Source organism: Psammomys obesus, unplaced genomic scaffold, assembly GCF_907164565.1.
Source record: "Psammomys obesus unplaced genomic scaffold, mPsaObe1.curated_primary_1811, whole genome shotgun sequence".
Taxonomy (NCBI): Eukaryota; Metazoa; Chordata; class Mammalia; order Rodentia; family Muridae; genus Psammomys; species Psammomys obesus.
Window position 1 is genome coordinate 33,788,352 of NW_026596073.1, and position 13,441 is coordinate 33,801,792.

The 13,441-nt window shown below is 40.3% G+C and overlaps 1 protein-coding gene across 1 annotated transcript in view; it reads left to right on the forward strand.

The window, feature by feature from the left end:
- Positions 1–11,487, forward strand: part of Larp1b (La ribonucleoprotein 1B) — a 107,441-nt gene extending 95,954 nt beyond the window's left edge. The window contains 5 exon segments of the mRNA XM_055625932.1: positions 6,526–6,686; positions 7,049–7,193; positions 8,802–8,911; positions 9,323–9,450; positions 11,185–11,487. Coding sequence (XP_055481907.1) covers positions 6,526–6,686; positions 7,049–7,193; positions 8,802–8,911; positions 9,323–9,450; positions 11,185–11,424 — 784 coding nt within the window. The 3' untranslated portion in view covers positions 11,425–11,487.
- Positions 11,488–13,441: the final 1,954 nt, after the last annotated feature.

Here is a 13,441-nt window from a genome sequence, read left to right on the forward strand (position 1 = left end):
TTCTTTCTTTCTTTCTTTCTTTCTTTCTTTCTTTCTTTCTTTCTTTCACAACAAACACGGGTAATTCCATGGGCTAGTAAACTCTCCTATATGTTAAGACTACATTTGCTCTGATACTAGTTGTTCAAATGCCTGCAATTTTTCTTTTGTTATGGGCTTGCTTTCCTTTTTAGTCCTTAACACTGTATTTAAGGTTCTAGCCAGAGCCAAAAGACAAGAAAAAAACAACAACATCAAACAAACAAACAAACAAACAAACAGAGGACATCAAATTCTAAAGGAAGATTAAAACTCTGTTATGGATAGTGCAAGTCTCATGAATCCAAAGGAAAACTATTAAGGTTGATTTTAAAAACTACTGCCTAAGCCAGGTATGGTGGTGCAAGCCTTTAATCCCAGCACTCTAGAGGCAGAGGCAGGTGAGTTTCTATGAGTTCAAGGCCAGCCTAGTCTACATAAGTGAGTTCCAGAACAGTTAGGGCTACACACAGACAAATCCTGTCTTGAAAAACCAGGAAAAAAATGCATTGTTTATTGATATAGTCCCAATAAGCAATATGAAGAGGAAATTTACAAAGCATTTGCATATATTAGTATCTAAAAAATTAAGTAGAAAGGAATAAGTCTAACCAAGGATGTGAAAAACTTGTATGCGCAAAACTACAAATCATGAAGCCAGTGATATGACTCATTATAGCTAGTTATAGTGGCACACTCCTTTAATCCCAGCACTCAGGAGGCAGAGGCAGGCAGATCTTTGAGGCTAGCCTGGTCTACAGGACCCAGGACAGACAGAGTTAAACAGTGAAACCCTGTCTCAAAACCCAAAACAAAAAAAACAAAAGTGGTAGGGAGTGTTACCAGTACTCATATCAGGTGGCTGACAACTGCCTGTAATGCCAGCTTCAGGGAATTAAAATGAACTCTTATTTTACATAAGTTTTCTTGGTCAGCTGATACATAGACCAATTACATAGGATAGAAGCCCAAAAACACTCATATGCATGGTCAATTTGTTTTAAGAAGAAAGCATAGAAAAATCTCATGACATTGGATTTGGCTTCATTTGCATGAATGGGACACTAAAATCCCAGACAATAAAAGAAAAAAAAAGTAAGTGGACCATATCAAAATCAACATCTGTGAAGCAGGGAAGCCATCAATAGAATAATATACCTTAGTGGAGAAATTACAGTAGCTGATAAAGAATTTAAGTCCAGAACATATAAAGACATCTGTAACTCAACAGCAACAATTACAATAAAGTTTAAACAAACAAAGTTAGGGGCCCCAGGGCTGGAGAGACTGCTCAGTGGTTGAATGTGTGCTGCTCTTAAAATACACAAGCTCAGCCCCCAGCTTCCTGATAAGTGGTTCACGACTGCTGAGAATTCCAGTGCCAGAGGAGCCAGTAGTCTCTGCTGGACTCCATTCACCTACACATGCACACATGCACACACACACACACACACACACACACACACGGTTAAATGAAAATGAGTTTTTAAAGGAAAATCTTAAGATGGGCATGGTGGTGCATGCCTGTAACCCCAGCATAGGCAGGCTGATCTCTATGAGTTTGAGGTCAGCCTAGTCTACAAAGTGAGTCCAAGACAGCCAAAGCTACCCAGAGAAACCCTGTCTCAACAGAAAGAAAGTTCAGTTTTAGAATGTGTGAGAAACTTACCTAGACACTTCTCTAGAGAAGGTAAAGTATGCAAGTAAAAACTCGGCACAAGAAAAAAATTGTGACATAGTTCTTGGCTAGACAAGGACTAAAAAATTAAGAAAAAAAAAAAAACTCTATGATAACATACCACTAGGTCAAGTGAACTAAATTGTGTACCTCAGAATCCATGTATTGAAGCCCTAACCCTTCATGTGATTGTCTTTGGTGATAGGGCCTTTCAGGTAGAATTCTGTTCTAAAATGCATTTGTTTTTATAAGGTTTATAAGAAGATATAGCTACACCAAGCATATTTCTTTTTGCCTAAACAGAAGACAGGACATAGCATGAACGTGGTCTCATTGCAAGTCAGGAGAAGTTTCACTTGAAACCAGCTTTTTTTTGGGGGGGTGGGGGGTGGGAAGGTGCTGAGAATCAAGCCCCTAGGGCCCTATGCATGCGAGGCCATTGCTGTACTACTGAGTTCTCTTCCTACCATTGGTTCTGAGACAAGGACTCATTCCGGAACCTGCTATGTAGAGCATGCTGGCTTCAAACATGTGACCTGTTTGCCTTCTGCTCCTGCGCGCTGGGACTAGAGTCATGTACCACCCACCACATTGTGTCCTAGTTTGACCGACTTGGCAGAGAAGCATTTACTTAGTCTTACAATTCCCAGGTCACAGCCTATCACTCAGTGACATTAGGACAGCATTTCAAGGCAGGAACTGAAACAGAGACCATAAAGAATTATAGTTTACTGGCTTGCTTTCATATACCACAGGGCCTGGTCCCCTCCTACATCAGTCATTAATGAAGAAAATGCTCCCACAAACCTTGACCATACACCCTGATAGAGGCAATTCCTCAGTTGAGATTCCCTCTTCCCAGGCTGCTCTAGTTTGGGTCAAGTTGTCAGAAAGGAACCAGAACACCTTTTCTACTTGCCATCTTGTTCTCGGCATCTAGTGTCTAGAATTTAAGGGAACATATTTCTTTTGTTGAAGCCAGTCCAGTCTGTTCTGTCTTGTTATAGCCCAAGGTGATTACAGAAATTACAAAAAATTTCTGAAAATGTTTGTGAGGATGCAGATAAATTGGAATCTTCTTGCATAGCTAGTAGAAATATAAAATGCTGAAGCCACTGTGGAAGAGTTTGGCACTTTCTCAAGATATTAAGATGTAGAACTACTGTATGGCCCAGCTATACTGCACCTAGAAGTCTACCCAGAGGTACTGTGTGCATTTATATGCATGCCTATGTGTATTTGGGTGCACACACACACACACACACGTTTGTGTGTGCATGCTGGTATTCATAACTGTGTTCCATTCATGTCAAGGTCAGGGCAACCTTACCTATTCCTTAGGCACTGTCTACCTTTTTTTTTTTTTTTTTTTTTTTTTTGAGACAAGGCCTCTGACTAGCCTTGAACCTCCCTAGAACACCAGGTTGGTTCCCTTGTAAGCCCAGAGATATGCCTTTGTCCGTCTCTCCCACCAGTGGGATACAAGCATATGCCAGGGCTTGAATTTTTTTTTTATATGGTTTATAGGGATTGAGTTAGACTCTCGTGCTTCTAAGCTACTGCCTTGCCAGAAAGATTTCTGTCCAGTCCTATCTGGAGGTCCTAAAAACATTTTTTATCATATTTGTGTAAAGTATGTAAAAGAGTCAAACTCAGAGATGAAAGTAAAATGGATAACTCTGGGGGGAGGAGGAGGAGTAAAAGTTCCTGGCTAATAGGTACACTGTTAGACAGGCTAATAGAATCTGGGGTGCAGATAACAATGCCAATGAATTATATGTTTACACATAGTATGGTCATTTATGTTATACATATTTTAACATAAGAACCCAAAAAGGTCATTACTTTATTAGAAAAGTCTTTAGTTATCAGTGGGAAAAATCTTTAGGTATTAGACTCAGACAAATATACAATGTTGATAAAATCTCACTTTTGCTTGAAAACTCAAGTTTTATCATTGAAAATACTCAGTAATTTTTCTTGATGTTAAAGACCCAGTCAAAGTAACATCTCACAAATAATGATGCCTGGAGAATGTGATCATTGGTCACTTTAATTAAGACAGTGCTATGGCAGGTAAGCTGCCTCAGCAAATAGAGGCACTTGCCACTAACAGTGATGATCTGAGTCTCATCTCCAGGACCCACATAGTGAAAAGAAAGAACTGACTCCTGCAAGTTATCCTCTAACCTCTACCTGTGGACTACAACATGCCCATGGAAGCACACACATGCATACACATAACACACGCACAAATGAATATTTTCTAAAAACATTGCTCCATGGGAAAGCTGCTGTTTTACCTCACAGCTTAATCACAGCTTAATGAGTGATTTGGCACAAGATATCTGTTCTTTAATAGACTATGAAAACATTGTGTTTTTTAGGTTGTGGTAAAAAACAACAGAAAGTTGCTGTCTTAATTATTCATGTGCGTGTAGGTATGTGCCCTGCATGCAAGTGTAAAGGACAGAGGCCAATATTGATTTTCCTCCTCTGTCACTTCCCACCTTGCCTGTTTTTGAGGTGATCTTTCACTGAACCTGGAGGTCTTTATTTTGGCCATATGGTCTAGTCAGCAAGCACCCAGATGTGCCTGACTTCACAAAACCCAAAGTGTGGGGGATATAGATGTATACGCATTACTGCCTGAGCCATCTCTCCAGCCCCATCCTGTTTTTCAGCATGCAGTTGATAAAGGTTTTCATAACATGTCCACTATGCAAATCTGAAGCTCCCATGCTTTTGTCACACAGAAAAGATGAGCGTGCTAAGGCTATGATTTCTTTTTGTTGTTGTTATGCTCAAAAATGTCTTTTAATTCTTTTTTATTTTTAAAAATTTATTATTTTTATATTAATTACAGTTTATTTACTTTGTATCCCAGCTGTAGCCCCCTCCCTAAATCCCTCCCAATCCCACCTTCCCTCCCTCATCTCCTTCCTGCCCCTCTCTAAGTCCACTGATGGGGGAGAGGTCCTCTTCCCCTTCCATCTGATCCTAGCTTATCAGGTCTCTTCAGGGCTGGCTACAATGTCCTCTTCTGTGGCCTAGCAAGGCTGCTCCTCCTTGGAGGAGGGGAGGTCAAAGAGCCAGCCATTGAGTTCATGTCTGAGACAGTCCCTGTTCCCCTAACTAGGGAACCCATTTAAATACTGAGCTTCGATGGGCTGTATCTGGGCAGGGGTTCTAGGTTATATCCATTCATGGTCCTTGGTTGAAGAAACAGTCTCAGAAAAGACCCCTGTGCCCAGATATATTTGGTCCTTGTGGAGCTCCTGTCCTCTCCAGGTCATACTAACTCCCTCTTCTTTCATATGATTCCCTGCACTCTGCCCAAGGTTTGGTTCTGAGTTGTAGCATCTGTTTTGATACACTGCTAGGTATAGTCTTTTAGGGGCCCTCTGTGGTAGGCTCCTGTCCTGTTACTTGTTTTCTCTTATTTCCAATGTCCATCCCATTTGTCTTTCTAAGTGAGGATTGATCATTTTACTCAGGGTCCTCCTTCTTGCTAACTAGGTGTACAAATTTAGGTCTAATATCCACTTAAGTGAGTGTATACCATGTGTGTCTTTCTCCTTCTGGGATACCTCATTCAGGATGATCTTTTCTAGGCCCCATCATTTGCCTGCAAATTTCATGATTTTCTTGTTTTTAATTGCTGAGTAGTATTCCATAAAGTTAGTTTTTCTGCTTCACCAAAGACATCCAAAAGTGAAGCTACATCTTTTTTTCTCATTGCAAGTAGGGAAGTTTTTTACATCACAGCAGGGAAGAAGACAGTCATTAATAAAGTTTGACCACAGCCTCAGCTTATGTCATCACACCACACTTCTGTCCTGCTAGGGTGGACTGCAGCATTCAACAGTGTCTTAGTGCTGCCTGGAAACCGTTTGGGTTTGCTGGCTCTGAGAAGGTTCTCCTGAACCCTCTGGGGCCTGCACTTTGAAAACTGCTGATGTGGATCTCTGTCTTGGGAAGATATTGGTGGCAAGATAGAGGAAGAAGAATAGTGAGTGAATACAAGTTGAAGAAGAGAAAGGCCTAAACTTGAATAACAGGTTCATATGAAAACAAGGACCCAGGCAGGGGGTACTTTAGAGAGAGACTAAGGTAGGCACATAAGGTATATCTTTAAGAAGGTGAGATTATTAGTTTCATCCTGTCATTTTATATCTCGCATTTCCATCTTTTCGTTTTAATCTAGTCAAGTTGATGTTTTCTCTAGTACTATAATGTTGACCACACAAAACAAAACCTAATCTCAATTAAATTGGTAATCAACCTGACAGAGTATCTGAGCTGTTCGGTTTTTCTTTTTTGAGCTTTAGTGAACTTGTGACACTGCTCTGAGTGATCCTGTTTTGGACCTGTATAGCGTCCCTTCTGTTCATTTGTGTCGGTAGTTAAGGATAACTGCACTGCCCGGGCGGTCAGCAGTGAGAAAGACTAACATGGATTACTTTGCGTTTGGGGGTTTCTCGTTCTTCTTTTCACGTGTGTGTATGTGCACATATGCACATAGAGGATGGAGAGTGATGTCGGGAATACTCCTCAATTGATCTCTACCTCACTCAGTGAGGCAGGGTTTTTGTTTTTGTTTTTTGTCTTTTTGGTCAAACCCAGAGTCACTGATGTGACTGATATGACTGATATTGCTAGGCAGCTTGCTCCTGGGATCTCTTGTCTCCACCTCTGAAGCTAGAAGTGCAGGCAGTTGCCGTGTCCACTCAGCACTCACATGAGCTCTGGTGATGCGAATCCAGCCCTCTTGTTTTGAGTCAACCACTGAGGCTTCATTTTGAAGGCTTTTTCCTCTCCTCAAACAGCAGTTCCAATGCTTCACCTTCAGAAGGTGCGCCACTCACGGGAGGCTGCAGCTGTGCTCCTCACTCATTCCCAAAGGTCCAGCACCCTTCTCATGAACTGCTGCAGGAAAACGGCTTCACCCAACAAGTGTACCACAAATATCGTCGAAGGTGCTTAAGTGGTAAGATGCACTTCGCCAAGCTGTGCTGATGTATAGGAGGTTCTAAAAATTGATTGTCGCTTCATATCTGGCCAAGATAGTCTGGCCTTTAGTTTTATTTTCTCGGTTTTTTTTTTTAATACATTCTTGTTACTGTTGCCAAGTATTTATAACTTAAATAGTATGTCATAGATTTAATGTTTGTCCTCTATTTAAGAGAATCTCAGTTACTGTTTCATTGCGGGGTTTTTGTTTGTTTGTTTGTTTGTTTGTTTGTTTTGTTTAGTTTTGTTTTGCTTTTAATTTTGAGTTATATAAAATGCTTGCTACCTTGGCTTTTAAAGGCATGTTTAATTTTAAGGTGTTTTGTTATGTCTTTCCAGAGAGAAAACGCTTGGGAATTGGACAGTCACAGGAAATGAACACCCTCTTTCGTTTCTGGTCTTTCTTCCTCAGAGACCACTTCAATAGAAAAATGTATGAAGAATTTAGACAACTTGCTTGGGAAGATGCAAAAGAGAATTACAGGTCAAACGGCTCCTAATGCTTTTTCTAGTATTTTTTTAAATCACAATTTCAAGTAGTCTGATTTTGAGCTATGAAAATAACAATGTAACTGGAATGAGGATTGTATTTGTTTTCTGTTGCTATATAATCGGAAATGCCTAAATTCAAAGTAAAACAAACATTTCTTAACTACTAGTGGGGTGCAGGGGTCTCTGGAACCCATTTAGCCAGGTAACTCCAACCCAAACCTCATAGGGTTTCATTCAAAGTATTACTCGGGCTGGCATTTCTTCAGGGTCTTCCTCAGGCTTTTCTCCTTAGCTGCTGACCAGGGTGTCATTTCCTGACCACAGCTGCTTCTCCATACAGTGTTTTTCAATGTAGCTACTCACAAAGCAGTGATCTAAGAAAGAAGAGCAGCTTCCAAGGCAGAAGCCTCAATATCTTGAATAACCTTTCCTTAGAATTGACAGCGTCTCATCTATCATATGGAATTATTCATACAAAGCAGCCCAGCTACAGTGAAAGAGAACTACACGAGATTGCGGAAAAGAGAAGGTGTGATCAGTAGAAATCCAGTCTGGCACAGAGCAGAATGTAATCACAGGAATGTTCTCTCCTGGCTAGAGAAATGTCTCAGTGGTTAAGAACACTTGCTGCTCTTACAGAGTACCTAGGTTCCGTTCCAGCAACCATATCAAGGGGTTACAAATGGAACTCCAGTCCTAGGGGATCAGATGCTGTCTGGCCTCCAAGAGTGCAACACTTGGCATATATACAGCCAAGCAGACACACAGACACACAGACCTAAATAAAAATTTAAAAATGTTTTAAAGATGTTCTGTCTTAATGCTCCCATCATCTACACGTCCTTGGACATGCATGTACAACCCCAGATTAATGCGTATTGAGAGTCAATGCAGATTTAAGGTCTCTTGAAATGGGGGAAAGCAAGATTTCTCATGCTATGTGTTCCATCTCACTATGCCCCTCTGTCATGAGTGGCTCTGCTCGCTGTTACTGATGGTTGAGCCCGTCTGTTGATCCAGTCGGTACTTGTCACAGGTACTCTAGGTGGTTAGAAGAAACAGGGAAAATGCTTTTCTGATTTGTAAAGCAAATTTATAGCTTATAGCTCTCTTGTCAATAGATCTGCTGTGAATATATTTTATAACTATCAGGAGCTATCTAAATGAGCTTATGCCATTATAGTTGAAGAGTTCGAAAATGTGGACTTTCCGAGATGGAAGAGTATATTCAAGAAATAAGCATACCATTTAAACTTCGCTTTAAGAAAAATCTAAAACATTTCCAATGTCACTTAGTCTTTTCACTAGTTCTTAAGAAATAATGTTGTCCTGCACAGATTAGCAAGTCAGTTAAAAATTTGTATACCATTCCAGCATTTATGAAGCTGAGGCCGAAGGCTGGCAAGTTCAGGGTAAGCTAAAACTGCATAGTGAGTTCGAGGGTAGCCTTGAATATAGCGTGAGAAAGCCAAAGAAATATCTACTGAACTCATCTCTTGTTAAGGTTTGTACCATGTTTGCTTGTACAAAACTTCACTAGGAGGTGCTTGCTTTATTTGAGTAAAGCCACAATTTTACCCCTTTTCCTTCCTTTCCATAGGTATGGGTTAGAATGTCTGTTCAGGTTTTATAGTTATGGACTGGAAAAAAAATTCAGACAAGAAATTTTTAAGGATTTTCAAGAAGAAACCAAAAAAGACTACGAATCTGGTAAAAACAAACACTCTCTTTCAAAGTTGTAGACTTGAATCGGTCAATAAGTTGTCAGATATGGCAACCTCCTGTAACCCGTCCAGATCCCTAGGTCTGAGCCCCTTTCCATTTCTTAGTAGCCATGTGATTTAGGCTAGTTCCTCTACCTTGCCAGCTCCAGTGTTCCCATCTATAATGTAAACAGGAGGGCATGTCTTACCAGGCTGGTTACATATGGTTCAGGTTAGTTTGATATGTGATCAAAACTTAGGTAGTACCTGTTACATAACAAATGATCAGCAAATAATAGCTGCCACCATTTCTAATTCACTATGTGTCTTATTGGACAGTAAGTGGTTTACTGCTGGTAGAATCATATGCATGACAGGGTTTTTAGTTACATATAACATATATACTTTTGTTATTAAGGCCAGCTATATGGACTGGAAAAATTTTGGGCCTATCTGAAATATTCTCAATCTAAGACCCAGTCTGTCGACCCAAAACTTCAGGAATACCTCTGTAGCTTTAAGAAGTTAGAAGACTTCCGTGTTGATGTAAGTTTTCATTTCTTTCCTCTATTGTTTGTACCTGTATAATACTAAAATATAACAGATTTTCATAACATTAATCTTAAATTTTTTGGTTTTTAATTTTGAGATTTTAACTTTTCTCTTTTGACAACAAACTTTGAAAACAGGCACAAAAATAGATTTTAAAACTTACCATATACTTTCTTCATTTACGTTTCCCAAAACTAAGAGATGGGGAGATGGTCCAGTTGGTAAAGTACTTGCCAAACCTGCATCAGATCTACCCAGCATCCATGTGAAAGCTGAGCATGGTGGTGTGTGTATCCGTAACCCTGGTGCTGGGCACAGAATGTGGGAGCAGAGGCAGGAGCATTCTTGAGGCGCAGTGGCCAGCCAGCCAACTGAAAGCCATAAGTTGCAGGGTTAGCGAGAGACCCTGTCTCCAAAGAGAGCGTGGAGAGTGACAGAGCAAGACAGCGGCATCAACTTCTGGCCTCCACCTGCACTGGCACACAGCCACATGCACACTCATGAACACAGGCACACACAGACACATGGAGAGACACACATACTCACGCACACACACACACTCACACACACAGACTCACACAGACACAGACACTCATGTAATTTCCCCAATGGGAACATCTTACCTGGTGCGGTTGTCAATGCATTTGATTCTGATGCCCAACTGTACTTAGATGCTTTCTGAAACCATGAGATGCACTAGTAGTGGGAAACCATTTCACTCAGTTTTGTCTGGTTTAGCTTTGGGTTGTTTTCTTTGCTGAGGACTGAGCAAGAATATACCACTAAGCTGTATCTTCACCCAACCTTTTTGCCTTTTCTTTTCAAAGATTATTTTATTTGTGCATGTGTGTATGCATGTATAAAGACAACCCACAAAATCCAGAACAGGGATTTTTTTTTTATCCCCGGGAGCTGGAGTTACAGGAGGGTGGGAGCCACCTGATGTGGGTGCTGGGACTCTCAACTCTGGTGATAGTCTTAACTGCTGAGTCATCTCTCTAGCTCCAACCTCCTCTTTTTTTCTTTGTTTTGTTTTGTTTTTGTTTTCGAGACAGGGTTTCTCTGTGTAGCCCTGGCTGTCCTGGAATTCTTTCTGGATTAAGGGCTAGATTGAGGGTGTTAGATCTATAACTGCATAACTGAAACAAATCCTAAAGCACAGACATTTTAAATACAGAGTCCTTCCCCTTCCTGCCTACAGTCTGAATGGGTCTGAAGGTGTTTTAAATGTAATATCCTCAATAATACTGTCTGGTCTGGTTCCTCTAGCATAGGAATCCTGTGTGAAATGTCAAACTGGCCTGAGGCTGTTTGGCCTGGCACCTTTCTCTCCTTCTGGTTCCATTCAGCTGTTATTTAAACTTTACACACTGGAGAGGCCTGGAATAGGAGCTTAGTGGTAAGGAAGGGCTAAGATTGCAATGCATCCAAGCTAAAGGAAGGTCAATGGAAATATTTTCTTGGAGGGAAGGAACCACCTCTGTACTCATGCCCTGATCATAGCCCGGCCACAAACATAGGAAAAGCTTCTCAAGTTTATGTTGACTGAACAAACTAGTCCTACTCTGCCAAGGAAATGTAAATGTAGTCCTCTGAGTTGCTGTAAGAATTCATTATACTGCTAAAGTCTACAAAGCACCAGTATGAATCCCCCAGTTGGAAAGTCTGGCCTTCGACTCTGAGGGAAAAGGTGAAAATGTCTACTCTGCTGTCTTTCATGCTTTGCAGCCCCCTATTAGTGAGGAATTTGGAAGAAAAAGACATTCATCTACTTCTGGGGAGGAGTGTCATCGCCGTAGACTTCCATGTCACTCCTCCACAACACCATCAAGTGCTGCTAAGCCTGCATCTGCCAGCGAACTGCAGGTCCCAACTAATATGCCCAGGAGAAATCTACAGGAGCCCAGTGACAACTCACACCGTAATAGTGCTGTCTTGGCCTCTAGGGGTGAAGTACCAGGGAAGTAGATGTTTACACAAAAGTTGTGTGTTCTTGAAATCAACGTTGGTGTCTATGTATATAGGAAGATCTTCTGATGTTTAATTGTGATAATCAGAAAAACAATAGGGAAGAAAAATTGTAGTGTTTTTTTTTTTTTCTAGCAAGATAAAGTCCACATGTTTTCTCTGATTCCACAAACAAGGGTCTGGTTGACCTTAACAGATCCTGTAGTAATGCACTTTGACATCAGGTTTTCTTGAAGGCTACAACAAAACACACACACACACACACACACACACACACACACAAATACCTGACATTTCAGCTCATCCTTCTTACAGAAGATACAGCATGTTGTATTCATCTCTTCTATAGAACTTTTAAGGAGTCAAATCATCCCACTGTCAATCCATATCTGAACACATCATAAGCAAGGGAGGATTATGCATATAGTTTTTAAATTCAGAAATGGATATGAATGATATCTTTTGTATATACAGTTTGAGGGAAATTTTCTTTTTTCCTCTCTTTCTGTCAACAAAACAGGAATGGATAGCAGACTGTAGTTGTAGTGAGGCCTGTAACTTTGGATGCTCCTTTCCCCCAGTCAGACCTGATTTTGCAGCTGCTGTGCTGATGTGGAACTTTCTGAACCTCTTGCTGGCTCTGTTGTCATTTCACTCAAATTACTGAGTGATAAGTTGTATTTTCTATTGATTATATTATTTGTAGATTGCTTGATTATGTCCTTTCTCCCCCCCTTAGGGGAATGATTATCTTCTTTGATTTGATTTGACATTTTACTTACCAAGAATATTAAACCCCTGCTGTCTGATTCTACATTTATGTACATTTTTTGATAAAACTTAAAAGTGTGTACCCTTAATTCTAAATGTAAAACTCCAGCAAATAAAAGCATTGGTGTTTGATAAAAAGAAAATATTTTTAACTGACTGTAGATCTAAGTGGTCAAATCCACAGTTTAAGTCCCACACCTGTTATCCCAGCCACTTGTATAGCTAAAGATGACCTTGACTCCTGATATTTTTCCTCTACTTGTCAAGTATTGGGATCATCTCTGTAGACCACCACACCATGCTTTTATTTTAATTTTCCTGAACTTATTTTGACAGCTAAAACTTCAGCCTGGCATTTTCTTAGCATCTTTCTATCATGCTGTGGTGTTACCACCTTTCTTTATGTGCTCAGTCTTTTCCTCAAACCAATTCCTTATGTCCTACAAAACTTATTTTTTCTATTCTTGGTGGGAGACAGATCTAATAGAATAATACTCAATCATGTAACCACTAGATGGCAGAACAGAATAAGTCAGAGCTGGAGACTTATGACTTGGGAGAGAGAGTTTGGTGTGTGTGTGTGTGTGTTGAACTCTTACTCCATCTTGTGGTGATACAGAATTATATCAAAGACCTGATTTCCTAATATTCACACACATTACCCTGTTATTAGTAAATTAGTCTGAGATATTGTATTATTGATAGAACAAACATTAAATTTTTGCTTTGGTATTTTTTTTCCTGTCATTTAAAGTTAGTAATTGACTCTCTTGGAATGGAAACAAAGGAAGATTATCAGATACATCAATTTACATGTCTGGCCAACATAAACTATGTAGTTAAATCATTGGTAAAGAGGTCCTGCCTGGGACATGAGGAATTTAAAAGTAGAGAATTCTCTTATAAGGAACAAATTATCACACAGCTGGGCAGATGACCAAGCTAGGGTTGCAATCCTGAAGCCCAGGCCATTGGCCATAACCTGTTGGCCATAACATGACGGTGCCCTTCAACAGTGGAGACCTAACAACAGTGCTGTGTCGCAGCTGGAATCACAACTGGGTGCTTATGGGTAAGGCTTTTGTCGGATTAGTGGCTTCTGATGCAGACATGTGTAGTACTTAGATAATTCTTCAGGGACATAATGGTTAGAAAAGACTAGAGTCCTCATTTTCCCAGAAAATACAAACCAAAAATGATCATTTGTATTCCAGACAACTCAGAAGTAATGTTTTTCTGGCTTTTA